Genomic DNA, 13,155 nt, shown 5'->3' on the forward strand with positions numbered 1-13,155 from the left:
TCTCACGCACACTCGTACACGCGCACATAATATAAATTCTTGTATCTATATATTTATTTACATGCTATATATCATATATAAGACTCAATACAAGCTTGATTTTTTCCTTTGTACTTGGGGCCGGGGCTCGATGGCCCTACATGAAACTTTACATATTTACATGAGCTTTCACTTGAGAAAGATCCGACAGGCGCGCACTCCTATACGGCCGTGCACAAGGACGCGAGATCCCAGGATCCCGCGTGTCGGGATTTTCGTGTCGTCGTGGTGATCGATCGTGGGCCCCTCGGCGACGGGGCCCGCGTGCGAGAGAAAGAGAAGAGGAGCGGTTTTGTGTGTTTAGTTTTTCTTTTTTTTTTCTGGGTTTTCTTTCCGTTCTTTTTACATTACAACGAGACAGTGGTGGGCTGCGTCCTGAGCTGCTAGTCACTCGCGATTCATGTGTACTCCGATCGCCAGCCGGTCTGAAACCAGACAAAGATTACCACACTCTTGAGATGCTCTACTTGCCGGCCGCGAGTGAAGGCCCTCCTTTCGCGCGCGCCGGCGCGAATAATATTATCTCGCTTGGAAACGGAGACGGACCCCGGTGTGGCAACGGCGATCGAAACTCAACATCGTCTCGGAAACGCAACGTTTACATTCTGCGTATCGAGTCCCCTTAGTTCTCTCCATCGAGCGAGACTGACATTTCGGAAAATATGGATCTAAACGCGACGGTCGAATCATATCGCGACGTAAGCGCAGCGCGTTAAGCTCGCCTGACGACTCGAGGGGGATCGGCAAGCTCCACGCGGTGGATCCTGATCGATTATCGGCGGCCGAAGCCTTTGGCCGATCGGCCGACGAAGGTAACAATCGTGCACTCACCATCGCGTTCGTCGTGGCCGCCAGCTGTAGACCCTGAAGACTCGTCATGTGATGAGAATGGGAATGCGAATGCGAGTGCGGGTGGATGGGGGGCGGCGCCGGTGGCGCAAATCCCTGATGAAGACCTCCGGCCACGCCGACACCCGTGTGATACATGTAATGCTGCATCGCCGGATGCATCGTGTGATGATGCTGCGACGTACCTGCAACAAGTAATGGGAAACGTCGCCCTTTTAAAGTCCCCCCTGCGCCCATGAATTTCGCATAAGAGACCTCGAGAGATACGTCGGATTCTTTTCGTTCCGTGCCGGAATCGTCCGCGGAGGTGGTTCTACGCTGTGGGAAACGTCGTGCGGTCTTGGCGTTAAGTGCGCGCTGTCGTTAACTCGAGTTAAATCTCAATTTAACGTAGATAGATGTAGAAGACGATCCTCTCTCTCTGTCTCTAGCGTTATATATGATATTTGTAATAACTTTTGCAACACCTTTCTAATCCGCGACTTGAAAACGATCAAGTTTACGGGAACAGAAAAATGAGATCTCTGAAGAATTCGACTTACCCATCGGCGATCCAAATCCTGAATGGAAGGGCTTGTTGTCGAGATCAAGGTGTCCGCTGGCCTTGATCATGTCGCCCATGACGCCGCCGAGGCCTAGGCAGCCGCCGGCCTTCTTCTTCTTGCTTTTCGACGAGAGCTTCCTGTTTCTCGTCTGGATGCCCTCCTTCTTCATCGTCAGCGGCCGGTTCACCTGCAACAGTCGTAGACAACAGTTCGCTAAGTTTAGAATTTACACTAGCGTAAGGAGTGCGATTTGTCGCGCGCGACTATCCCACATACGACAATCGCGGCTCGTTCCATTATTAGCGGCGATCAAGTGTCTAACTGTGTAAATGTGTGGCTGCGCCGTTAAAGACAGGCCGTTAATTGAATCTCAAAGAAATTAAGATGCCCCGAATGCGCCCGAAGAAATTAAGGCGATACGTGACGCAACCGCGACATTTCCGTGAGACAGTTTTAAGAAAGAGAATAAAAGAACTATATGTAATGAACAACGTGAAAGATCAGCCGTCAGGAAGGACCGTAAAATTGCCGGCGCGAACAATGCGGTGACGTAACGGGAAAGAAAGAGAAATAAGAAGGAAGCGTCGCGGATCGTCGGGAGATGTTATTCATCGGAGTTGCAACGCGCGCAATGCGTTTTCTTCGTCCGATCGCGCGGCGATGCTCGGCGATGCGCTCTGTACACAGGATCGTAAATCATCGCGTGTTGCATGTTCGACGGACGGTAGAGCGCCGTGCGGGGAATGCCCCTCTTTATTCTAAACTTCAATCTGCGATTTTTCCTCTCCGCAACGTTCCATTCGGATTCTCATGCCCGGCCGCCGCGCTAAATCAATTCTCGTTGCGTTCTTCTCGCCCGTGAAAGTCGAACCCCGTCCGATGGGCAACGTCTATCTGTTCCTGCGATTTAATTCAATTCATAATACCGGATTCGGAAACGGCGAGTGTGGCGCAGAGAAATGTGCGCTGCTTACAATTAGTACACGAACGAAAGGGTCCGAGTTCAAATCCACGGGCACCGTTGGTTTTTTCGGAATCTCCCGAAGGGAAGTGGGCAACCGCCTAGAAAATATCCTACAACACATACCCCTTTAGGGGCTATAACCCTCCAGATTGGAGGTTTTCTTCGGCAAGGTTTAGCAGCCTACCGAAGATGAAGTAAAACCAGGTGCTCAAAGTATACCAGAACAAGCTAGAATAAAACTGGATAAAACAGACTTGGAGCCTTAATACACGAGGAAGAAGAAGAGGATTCGGAAACGGCTCGATCAAAATCGCTTTCCCTCGTCACCCGAAAGATAGTTTCGTTCGCCTATCTCGAAAATTCTGGAAGCGAAAGCGAGACCGTCGCGACGAGGGCTCGAGTGCGGCGCACATCACTGACGTAATCTCCGCCGACTTACCAGACGAGAGCGCGCAATTAAGGAATCTCTCAGATTCCTGGTATTCGCTGGTGGCCGGTGCAATTAACGAATCGACAGTCCTCGAGCGCAATTCGCGAGACGCTGCGTCACCGTTGTGTATCTCGCCCGACCACGCCTCGTCCGCGCACTCGCGCGAAGGAGCGGTATTGTTTCTCGCTGAGAAGAAGAAAGAGGAGGTCGTCGGCTTCTCATTTCGATCGAAATTAACGATAACACGCCTGCTAAAAATAAACGATCGAGCAAACGGGACGGTACGCGATGCGTGGCATCCGCGAGCGATCCTCTATTTTCAGGACAGCCGCCAGCGACGCGTAAATCGCTCATGTTATTGTCATTACAAAATGTCAATTTGCGACAATGACGTAATCCCGAGGGAAAATCGATCGACAAGAGGCGGGGGTCGCGCTACGTTATTTTTTTTCCGTTAAGGTAGCTCCTGCATGAAGGAGCGAATAGTATATTTAATAGCGCATTCAAATTAAACCCTACGTTAAAAAGTATATAACATTTTTTCTTTCTTTTATTTTATCGGCGACCGGGTTAAACATTTCTGTGCACTGATAGATAAAACTTGCAACTGCAACACACTTCAATTTCAATGTCTTCTACTTTTGGTCGGTTTATGCAGGAGGCGCCTTAACACAAAAACGCGGTAGTATAGACCGTCTCGGAGGTTGCATCTGCCCTGTTTGCAATATGATGCAATTATCTTTTGAAGAAGATAATAACTGGAATAAAAAAAAAGAGAAGGAGGAAGTCCGGTACGGGCGTGCGCGGCTTCGTGCACTTTTATTAATTAATCCATTATTTACACACCGATGCTAACGCAGGCGCGCGCGTTGTCCGTGATGCATCATTCATCGGCATGAAAGCGTATTCGCGCGGCACGCACGCATTCACGAAAGACGACAACCTGCGTTGTATCTATTTATGTAAGGGGTGATCGCGCACGGTAGGAAAATTACTACCTTTCAACTGTACTCGAGAGGAGAAAATTGAAAGAATGACAAAATCCAATCGTTGCGCGCCTCATGAATGCGACTGTCTGAACTGCAAAGAATACGGAAAAATATTGCGTGAAACGGCAGCGTGATCGGCAGAGAACGTAAGGGAAGAAAATCGAACTCCGATTATGGGCTGCGCGATAGATCAATAAGATAAATCGTACGATCAAGCGCAGGATCAACTCGGATCTCGAGTTCAATTGGACCGACGGTAAAAGCCGCCGTAGAAAAATCGCCTTGCGAACGAAAGAAACAACGAACGTCAGCTCGAAGAAGAACTTAATTATCGGCTCACCCTGTATATACGACGAAACGCGCACTCGTGTGCGTGCGGAGATGCACGCGCGTTCCGTGCGGTGCTTAAGTACGAAATAAGTATGGTATGCAAGTGTTGTGTATTGCATTGGGCCGGGCCGGGATGGGGGGATAAAGGGGGAGGGGGAGAGGAGGAGAATCGCGGCGCTTTGTAGTCGCCGCGACGTGACACAACTGCCAACTTGGGGGAAAAGGTTCCCGGTATTGCGCTGGACGCGCAGAAGATGGTGTGCGAGTGCGTACTTTTTGTACGTGTGTGTGTGTGTGGGTTTACAAGGCGCATCATCCTCCTCCCCCCGGGCATGTTTGACCGCCCGCAGCCCCCGGCGCGATTTTTTTCACTCGTCTTTCGCACCACCCAAAGCCCGGCGCGGTGTCCAGACGGTCAACGACTCTTTTCGGAATTACGCAATTGGCCGAATTTGTCGAATTAACAGTTGTCCCCGCTGCCTTGGGACGAAACCCAAAGCGCGGCGACCCTTTGCGAGCAGCATTTTTTGTCGAGTGTCGCGCGCACGAAAAAAGTTTCGCGATAATTGGACACAAGTACTGCGATTAATCTACTAATAGGTAGATGTAGATATAGATTAGATATATATATATGTATATAATTTATCTCTTGCAATTATTATGTTGCTTACATTACGTTAAGATCGTATGAAACACTAATTATCCCTTAATGAATCTTTTAATGAGCGACAAAGCGACCAGATGAGCGGTCGAGAGAACGACGCGTAGCGGCAAAGACGAGCGGACGTAAAGGTAGGACGCGAAAGCTCAAACCAATTTGAATACAATACCAACGGATTTAATAGGAATCACCGGAGGTTCGTGAGAGTTCGCGGGTGTCCGAAAGTGCGAGGTGCAAACAAAAGAGACGAGGCCGCAACGGGGAGTGGAAGGGAAATAAAGGAGAAACGTACTCAATTGGCGGAAAAGAGTGGACGCGGAAAGAAAAGGAAAAAAAAGGAGAGAAGGGGGGGAGAGAGAGAGAGAAAAAGGCGAAAAATAAACGACGAGATAAGACGGACGGGAGGAGGATGGACGAGGTGGAGGAAAGACTGGGAATTCGTATGCAGATCGATGTGATCGCACACGATGCAACTGCACGCGGATCGCATACGAAATTTCAACGCAGCCGGGCCATATCGCGGATGGGGCCAGATAAATGAAAAATCTAGTCGCCGAAAAAACCGGCACAGTTATACTCGGATCTTTTTGTCGGCCGATCAGCACCGAAATCGCGTTCCTGCACTCGTCGTGAAATCGTCTTCATTCCAGTCGCAAAGGAAGACAGTCGCTAACCTTCGACATTGCAGCCTTTCATGATGTGTGATAATAGCGCGGACAATAATGCGGAGCGATAACTATGAGACTCTGTGATCAGAGACTGGCCATAAGAGTTCGTCAAATACCCGCGAGTGAGAGAGAAACATGGGCTATCTCACTCGCGGGAATTTGACGAACTCTTATGGCCAGTCTCTGATTACAGGGTTCTCTAACTATGGCTGTTTCGCAGCGCCCATTGTGGCAGATAATCTTAACGTTAATCGACGTCGACGATGCCGTTTAACACGTTTGTTATTCGTCTTAACAGAGTTATAAGCAGAGGACATTTAGGGATTTCACAAAGCTTGAAGAGTTCAGGTAGTTATTTAGTTCGTCACGTTCGTGTAGACGAGCGGACAATCCGACAAGTGATTTACGATTTTCCACGACAAAATCACGTAATTAAAGATAACGGCGGACGAGCACAAAGGCTTAATCTTCTCATATAACATAAACGCGACGAAGAAGAATTTCCATTGTTGCTTATTAAGAGAACGAGAAGGCAATGAAACAGGACGAAGGCCCGCACTTGACGGTTCGTATCTGCGAAGGTGAAGAAGAAGATGACTGAGGGGGACAACCAGAGAATCCTCACGTAGAACAGAGGCACCTTGTCTTTTCCGATATGGATCTCGATCTCGCCGGTCGCTGTTACGCCTGCGTGTGTTCGATGCATGCGCGCGCGTATGTACTGTATATAGTATACATATATATATATATATATATCTGACACTGTGATTGACCGATAAGAGAAATAATTTTAGGACTGCTCCGCTCTGCCTCCCTCCAGTTGTCTTGAGAAAGAAGCTTGGAATAGAACGATCGTTACGTCTCGAAATGGGACTTACCTCAGTCGAAAAAAGACGTCGAAGCGTTTCGTGGTAAATAGACCCTTCGTCTACTTCCCCTTTCAAGACATCTGGTTGAATTTCGACGACGAATTTAGCGATGGCAATTACCGAGAATTATATCAGATTCGATTTAGGTCCAGTTTCACAAACCTCGGTTAACTGTTAACCAGAGTCCAGTCAATTCCCTCCCTATCATTTTCTATTCTATTATCTAAAAAGAGACAGAGAATCGATTAGCCTTCGATTAGCATTTGACCAACGTTTGTGAAACTCGCCCTTAAGCGGACAAATCTGAACGTGAATTTAAGTGGTTAGAAAGAGATAATTTTGCTTGCGAAAATTTTCCTCGGGGCAGCTAAAGTTTATTATCGAACTGTGCTATGCTAATTCTATGTTTTGCAGTCGCGACACACGTCGGAAGTTTGCTCCACGAAAACATCCCTCTCCCTTGTTGATAGAAGGGCCGATTCGCGAGGAAGTTATAAAATCGAATTACGCAGAAGTCCGAATTACATCGAAGTCTATCCGGTGCTACTTGTTATGCTCGCGACGATCCCTCGTATAAGACATACCGCGCGTCTTTCGCCCCAGCCGATTGGCAGGAATTCGACGGTAATTTCGTCGTCGAATACTGCGATAAGTTTAGGAATTACGAGACATAAAATTTTTTTTCAAAACAATTAATCTCACATTAGAATCTCCCTTTCCACTCCGACTAGCGCGCGCGTTTATCGCTTGGACTGTCGAAGAAACTAGATTGCTTGTTAGGCTTCGCGGAACAAAGAAATTGCGGGATTTACAAGCGCGATTGGGACTCCAACAATGTTGAGGCATCGATGAGGCATCGATGCGAAGTTGATCGTGAGCCGCCATCGTTCCGCCTTTCTCGGAAACTGAAAGCACGCACTGGCAAAACACGTCGACACGTTGTTTGCCGTGAATTAATCCGTGGAGTCCGTGTAATACTAGAAGTTCGGCGGATTCCGGCCCGGACCTCGGCGTGGCGCGCGCACGCACGAAAGGCCGAGGGTCCAGATCCATTCCTCGACCAGGAGGTCCTCCCGCGTGATGACCATAGCTAGCAGCATCTTGGATTACAGCTGACTTTGTTATTGAAAGCAAGTCGGGGCCCGTATTCCCGCGCTACTTTGTCGGAGGGTCCGAATTTTTATCGAGCAACCTTGTAGAATTAATTAGTAGCCCGGATCGGCATCCGGTGCCCTTTGTTTACGACCGAAAATAGCCACGGAAGACGTTTGCGGCCGAGACCTTCCCTCGCAGATTTAATCGCGAAGTTAGATCGCTTTGTCAACCGATTGCTCTACCGAGCCAAAAAACCCCCCCGATGAATAACGCTTCATCGATCGAACCCTCGGGCGGTACATTGTCCGATTATTTTCTCCTGAAAACTCGGGGCGCAAATAGATTATTCCTTTCAAACGTGTCTCCCTACATCCGTGAAATACAGGCAGGTAGACGTAACGTCTACGGCCTTCAGATTTTGCCTCTCTCTCTCTCTCTTACTTAATCCCCGTTTTTAATAGCTTTTATACGTTTAGCAATATAATGAAATTTTATTTCCCGCGCGCGCCTAGCTTGGAAACTATACTGCAGACGGAGAATTCCATCTAGCCACGAAAGTCGAGCGTGACCTTGCTGACCCCGCATAGCCATGCCTCGCGTGAGGCTGGTTTCGGGCGACGATTACCATATTCCGAGCACCCGGTAGCTTGGTGTTTGGGCACGAATAATCCATGTATTTTCAAGCGAAGAAAGAGAGAGAGAGAGAGAGAGAGAGGGGGGAGGGAGAAAGAGAGAGAGCCAGTCGCGTGTGCGTGTTTGAGTTTAACCATGGAGCGCTATCGGTCTGCTCTATCTTAACGACGCCAGATCTGTCGTCCTCCACCCAATCCCGTTTCTTCTCCACCTTCACCCCCGCCACGACCTGTCGGAGATCTCGCAAGAGAAGTCGGAGGAGAGAAGAGAATGTGAGAGACAGAGGCAGAAAGGGAACTCGGTACGAGAAACGGTAAGAGAGATACATCTGCTACCGCAATGATTGATTCGTCGCGGTCTTCCCTATCGAAGGCGAAACTCCGGAAACAACATTCACGATAATATCTGTCGATAAAAATCTCCGTGATCGAGCTGAAACGGTAATTGAACGTAAACTTCCTCTACCGGCAATTAGCAATAATTCTGAAATAACTTACCGGCTAGAATTTCGCTTAATGCATCTTAATGTTAGCAATGCACTTCTACTGAAGAAGATTACCGCAAAAACACGCACGCAACAAAAACGCAGAGCTCTTACGTGAGTTCTTACGTGCATTCAGATAATATAAGATTTGCACGCGTGTCTATTTTTAATTGTACACAAGACTCTTCTCTCGACCCTCGACAGTCGATTAGCACGAGAGGTCCTCGGGCTTATCTTGAGAGACCATTGAATCGCCGCGTATACGCGTCCCGATTGTCGAAAGTGCGTCGGCATCGACTATTTCGAGAACCGTCTCTTCGCTCGGGCCGTCCATTTCTTCCCTCGCATCTTCGAGCCGTGGAAGAAGAAAAGATTCGGACACGGGGCCCCGGCGCTAAGACTGTAATGTGTCGGCTTAACGTCAACGGAGACAGTCACCTATTCCAACCAGTCGGGCCACGGTCGCGGCTATCTGCGTGCGTGTGTGCACGTGTCACGAGTCACACGCGAGTACGGGTGTACGCTCGGCTGACGCGCGAGGAATCCGCGCGAGTGTTGTACGAACGCCACGGGGAATGAAAAAGTCAGAAACTTGTAGAATTCCGGGCACGTATCACGGAACTTTTCGGAATGGATTCTAATCGGAATTGTTCAGCTGTTTCCCAGATTTCTATTGTGTTTTCTAGGGAAAACGGAATAATTCTGATCGGAAACCCATTCCGAAAAGTGCTACAACACGTAGGTGTGATCATTTTCACGGTTTTCGTTTCTCTCGTCGATATACTGTTTCGCATCCCGAGTCGAAATTTTGGCCCTAGTGTCGAAAATGTCTACTTTCGCCAATTTAGCATTAAAGTAGGTCCTTTTAAGTAGGAGCTAAAGTTTTAGAATTACAGATTCAAGGGAGGAGTAAAAAAATATAATGTTATCAAAGTAGATTATTACTGGTCTATGTAGGTGTTTAGATCAGCTAAGTAGGTGTAAATCGAGGGGGAAACCGCTGAGGGCATTGTAGCGTACAGATTTGCGGCATTACCGAGCATTACTAGGCGTTACTAGGCATTTTTTGGGCATTAATTTGGGCATTAGACCTTGCTGGGGCATTATAAAGATAAAATACAATAAGATAATAAGATAAAGTAATGCCCACTGAACATTAGTGGGCATTGGTGTACAAGATTTTGGTCAGCGGTTTCCCCCATCGGTGTAAATTATCCTTAAAAGAGTCAAAATAGTACCAAAATTTCGACTCGGGATAAGTAATATTAATTTGGGCGAGGGGTAAACCGCTGACCAAAATCATGAACACCAATGCCCGGCGGGCATTACTTTGCCTTATTATCTTATCTATTTTGTTTTATCTTATTTTTATCTTTATAATGCCCAAAAATGCCTAGTAATGCCGCAAATCTGTACACCACAATGCCCTCCGCGGCTTACCCCTCGAATTTGGGCTGCTATCGTTCGAACCACTGGAACGATATCGATATAAAAAAATATTCTCTATCACAATAAGTCAATATCAGCTAAATTTATTCTCCATGATCTTTCCGACTGGCAAGAAATACGAATAGGCTGAGATTTCCGCGGGTGGAAGAAGCACGACATGGTCGCTTCGCGTACCATAAAACAGAAGGAGGGAGCAGAAGAGGAGATGGGGAATTGATTCCACGGTAGAGAAATCGGCTATGGGTATCGAGAGGCTCGATGACAATGGCAACTCGATACTTCGTTTACCGCGGACCGGCTTTTCATTCCCGGGGACGAGGCGACCGACGGCCACGGCGACAAGCGTCGCCGGTTGGCTTCGACGGTGGCCGGGGGACGACCTTTTGCCACCGCTCCTCATCGAAAGAAAACGTTTCATTGCGCCCTGCGCGCATCGGCTCGATTCGCCGCGTAACGGCGGGCCCTTTTGTCGGCCCACTCGCTTTTGAAAAACCTCGTGTCGCGGTCCTATCCGCTACGAGGAAAATTCTCGGGGTATTAAGTATCCATTACGGCTTCACGTTTCTCCTTATGCAATCTCTCCCCCCCCCTTTCACCCTTGTCATTTGGTTTCCTAGAAGGTAGAAAATATCTCTCTCTTTTCCTCCCGAAGGAGCTCCGAAGACATCGTCGTGGAGAAAGCGGAAGCGGGCGTATTCGGGAAACGGCAAATGTTTCTTCCGAAGTGCGGAACAATCAGAGTGTTGGTCGTGGGAAGGGACCCGATTGAAATCGGTCGCTGCTCAGCAAAGAGACTTCTCATTTCCGCAAAGCAAACGGCGTTGCGTTCGCCTTTGCGATCCGCTCCCTTTGCCGCAGGCATGCGTTCGGGATGCCGGAAGTTCACCATTAAATCCCCCATGCATTAATACGGTTTCAAAGTAACGAGCATTATATACAAAATACACGCGTGCGGCAGTGTAAAAAAGTTGTGATGCGAAATGTAAAACCTGGAGATTTTGTTATTGGACCGGTAAGAGTTGTTCTTCACAGGCGTTCGCGTTCGCGAAAATATCACGCGAGCGCGGATGCTGTACAAAAACCTGTATATTTATGTATCATTGGCAGCCCGAACGAAAACGAAAGGTGGAAACCTGCAACGCGAATAATGGATGTGCTCGTGTACGCAAGTGGCAGCATATTCTCCTTGCGTGTATGCGAGTAAAAAATTTATTACATTGTAACTAATTCTTCGCGCTTTCACGCTTACCTCATTTGGCATTTCCGTTTAAGATTTTTAATTTTCAAGGCGTATCCGCGTGTTAAACACGAAATATAGTACGCGCGCATGCGATGACAGGCCGCGATTCGCCAATGGCCGCACGAATGTGTGTGTGTGTGTTTCTGAAATTCGGCGGCTCCACTGGTTTCCACTTTCTCGCGTATCGGGCAACGGATGTTGGGACAAGTATAGAAATCCACGGCCGTCCTCGTGGAGGCGCAAGAAACGGCTCACGACCCTCCCGTCCTACCCCCCTGTCCTCCTCCCGCGCGTCAGGGGCGGAGGATCCGCCGCGGAGTGTCTGGCTGCTGTGCGTATCTTGATTTTCAGTCGGCGCAATCTCTTCCTAAGCTAATCGCGATAAGGCCGAGGGAAAGAGGGCCCCGGAGAACGCGCGCCGCGCAGTCGGGGGGGGGGAGGGGGACCCGGGTGAAAGAGGATTCATTTGCAGCGCGCGCTAATTGGCTCGCGATTTCTCTGCGCGAGCGCGGGCCTCACCGCCACGGGCATTCGTCACGTTTGCCCCCGTCACAGTGGGGCTTTCTGTCTTACCAGTCCCCGCCGCCGTGGCGCGGAAACAAGGCGACGCACTGTGCGGGTCCATCGCCGAGCAAATCGCCCGTCCGAATTTACGCAGCTTTTTCTCTCTCCATCCACTCCCGTCCACCCGTTATCGCGCGCTTAATCTCGTCGCGATAATGCCGGCGCTGCTGCCGAGAACTTCTTGGGAGATCGGAAGACGACCATGAATTATTACATTAATAATTACATATCTCTGTTTCTCTGTCAATTGATTTACAGAGAGAGAGAGAGAGAGAAAGATAATTTCTTGTAATAGACGAGATCCTTAAGGCCTGCGTCCACGTTGCTAGAACTTGGTCCAGTTCTAGTTTCGAGAAATGTGTAGCCATAAAAGCTGCAAGTTGATCGGCTACACGTTTCTCGGGACTAGAACTTGGACCAAGTTCTAGCATCGTGGACGCAGGCTTTTAGAAAAAGCAATACCTACTTTGTAACTACTTGAAGGATTTCTAATTGCGTAAAGGTAAAATATCGAAGCGCGTAAACGGAGGTGCGGAAGTGAAGTTGAAAACACAATTTTTCACTGTCGCGAACTGTTTCGGATAAATCGAGGAGCGTGGAAATGGCACGTGCCGTTTCTTCGTAAATACTCGACAGCTTTAAAAATCAGATAGTCCATTTATCCGAAAAACAACGGGCACGCGAGGAATGGCGCGCGCGCGCGCGTGCGTTTTATCTCGTGAACTCGTTAACTTCGCGAAATTCCTCGGCTAGAAATTGTCGCGACGCGTGTCTCGCTTATTAAGGCCGTCGCCCACACGCTCTCGGTCATCTTCGAGATTTCCGTCTCGCGGAAGTCCACCGGCAACAACAGCGAGGCGACGGTCCGGTCGGCGCGTCGTGCGTCGCGGGGTGAAATATCGTCTTCGTCGAGAAGATAAAAGAGGAAGAAAAAAAAGAAGAAAAACGGCGACACTCTCTCCTCTCCGCTCTGCTCTGGCTCTCCCCCTTCCGTCTCGATCACGTTTATCGCGTCCCCCTCTCGTGCCGCGGCGCTCGCTTCCGGCGCTTCCGGTGTCACACGCCGTTGAGCACGCTCCACCCCTTCCAGGCGGCCTATGTACGTGTGTAAGGACCACGTCCGGCAAACCAGAAAGCATCCTAATTGTTGGTACAACACCGCCGGCCTCCCTCCGCGGCGGTGCTTTCATTGTCTCGAGGGAAATACTCGTGTGCGTGGGTTTGTGTGTTTGCAAACGGCCACCCGCGCGGTCGCTTCCGATGGGAATAGCATTGCAGCGAAGGTAGTACAAAGATTTCTTCTTCTACGTTAGTTTAATAAATGAGTGTCTTATACGATCGCTTAG

At 49.0% G+C, this 13,155-nt stretch overlaps 1 protein-coding gene across 1 annotated transcript in view; it reads right to left on the reverse strand.

Moving 5' to 3' along the window:
- Positions 1-349: 349 nt before the first annotated feature.
- Positions 350-13,155, reverse strand: part of LOC105569491 (GATA-binding factor C-like) — an 85,167-nt gene continuing 72,361 nt past the window's right edge. Inside the window, exons 6-8 of the mRNA XM_012026001.1 lie at positions 1,431-1,620; positions 871-1,073; positions 350-464 (exon numbers count right to left, since the gene is read on the reverse strand). Of these exons, the coding sequence (XP_011881391.1) occupies positions 438-464; positions 871-1,073; positions 1,431-1,620 (420 nt within the window). The 3' untranslated portion in view covers positions 350-437. The remainder of the gene's footprint in view (positions 465-870; positions 1,074-1,430; positions 1,621-13,155) is intronic.

Source organism: Vollenhovia emeryi, unplaced genomic scaffold, assembly GCF_000949405.1.
Source record: "Vollenhovia emeryi isolate VEMERY1.0 unplaced genomic scaffold, V.emery_V1.0 DF939124.1, whole genome shotgun sequence".
NCBI lineage: Eukaryota > Metazoa > Arthropoda > Insecta > Hymenoptera > Formicidae > Vollenhovia > Vollenhovia emeryi.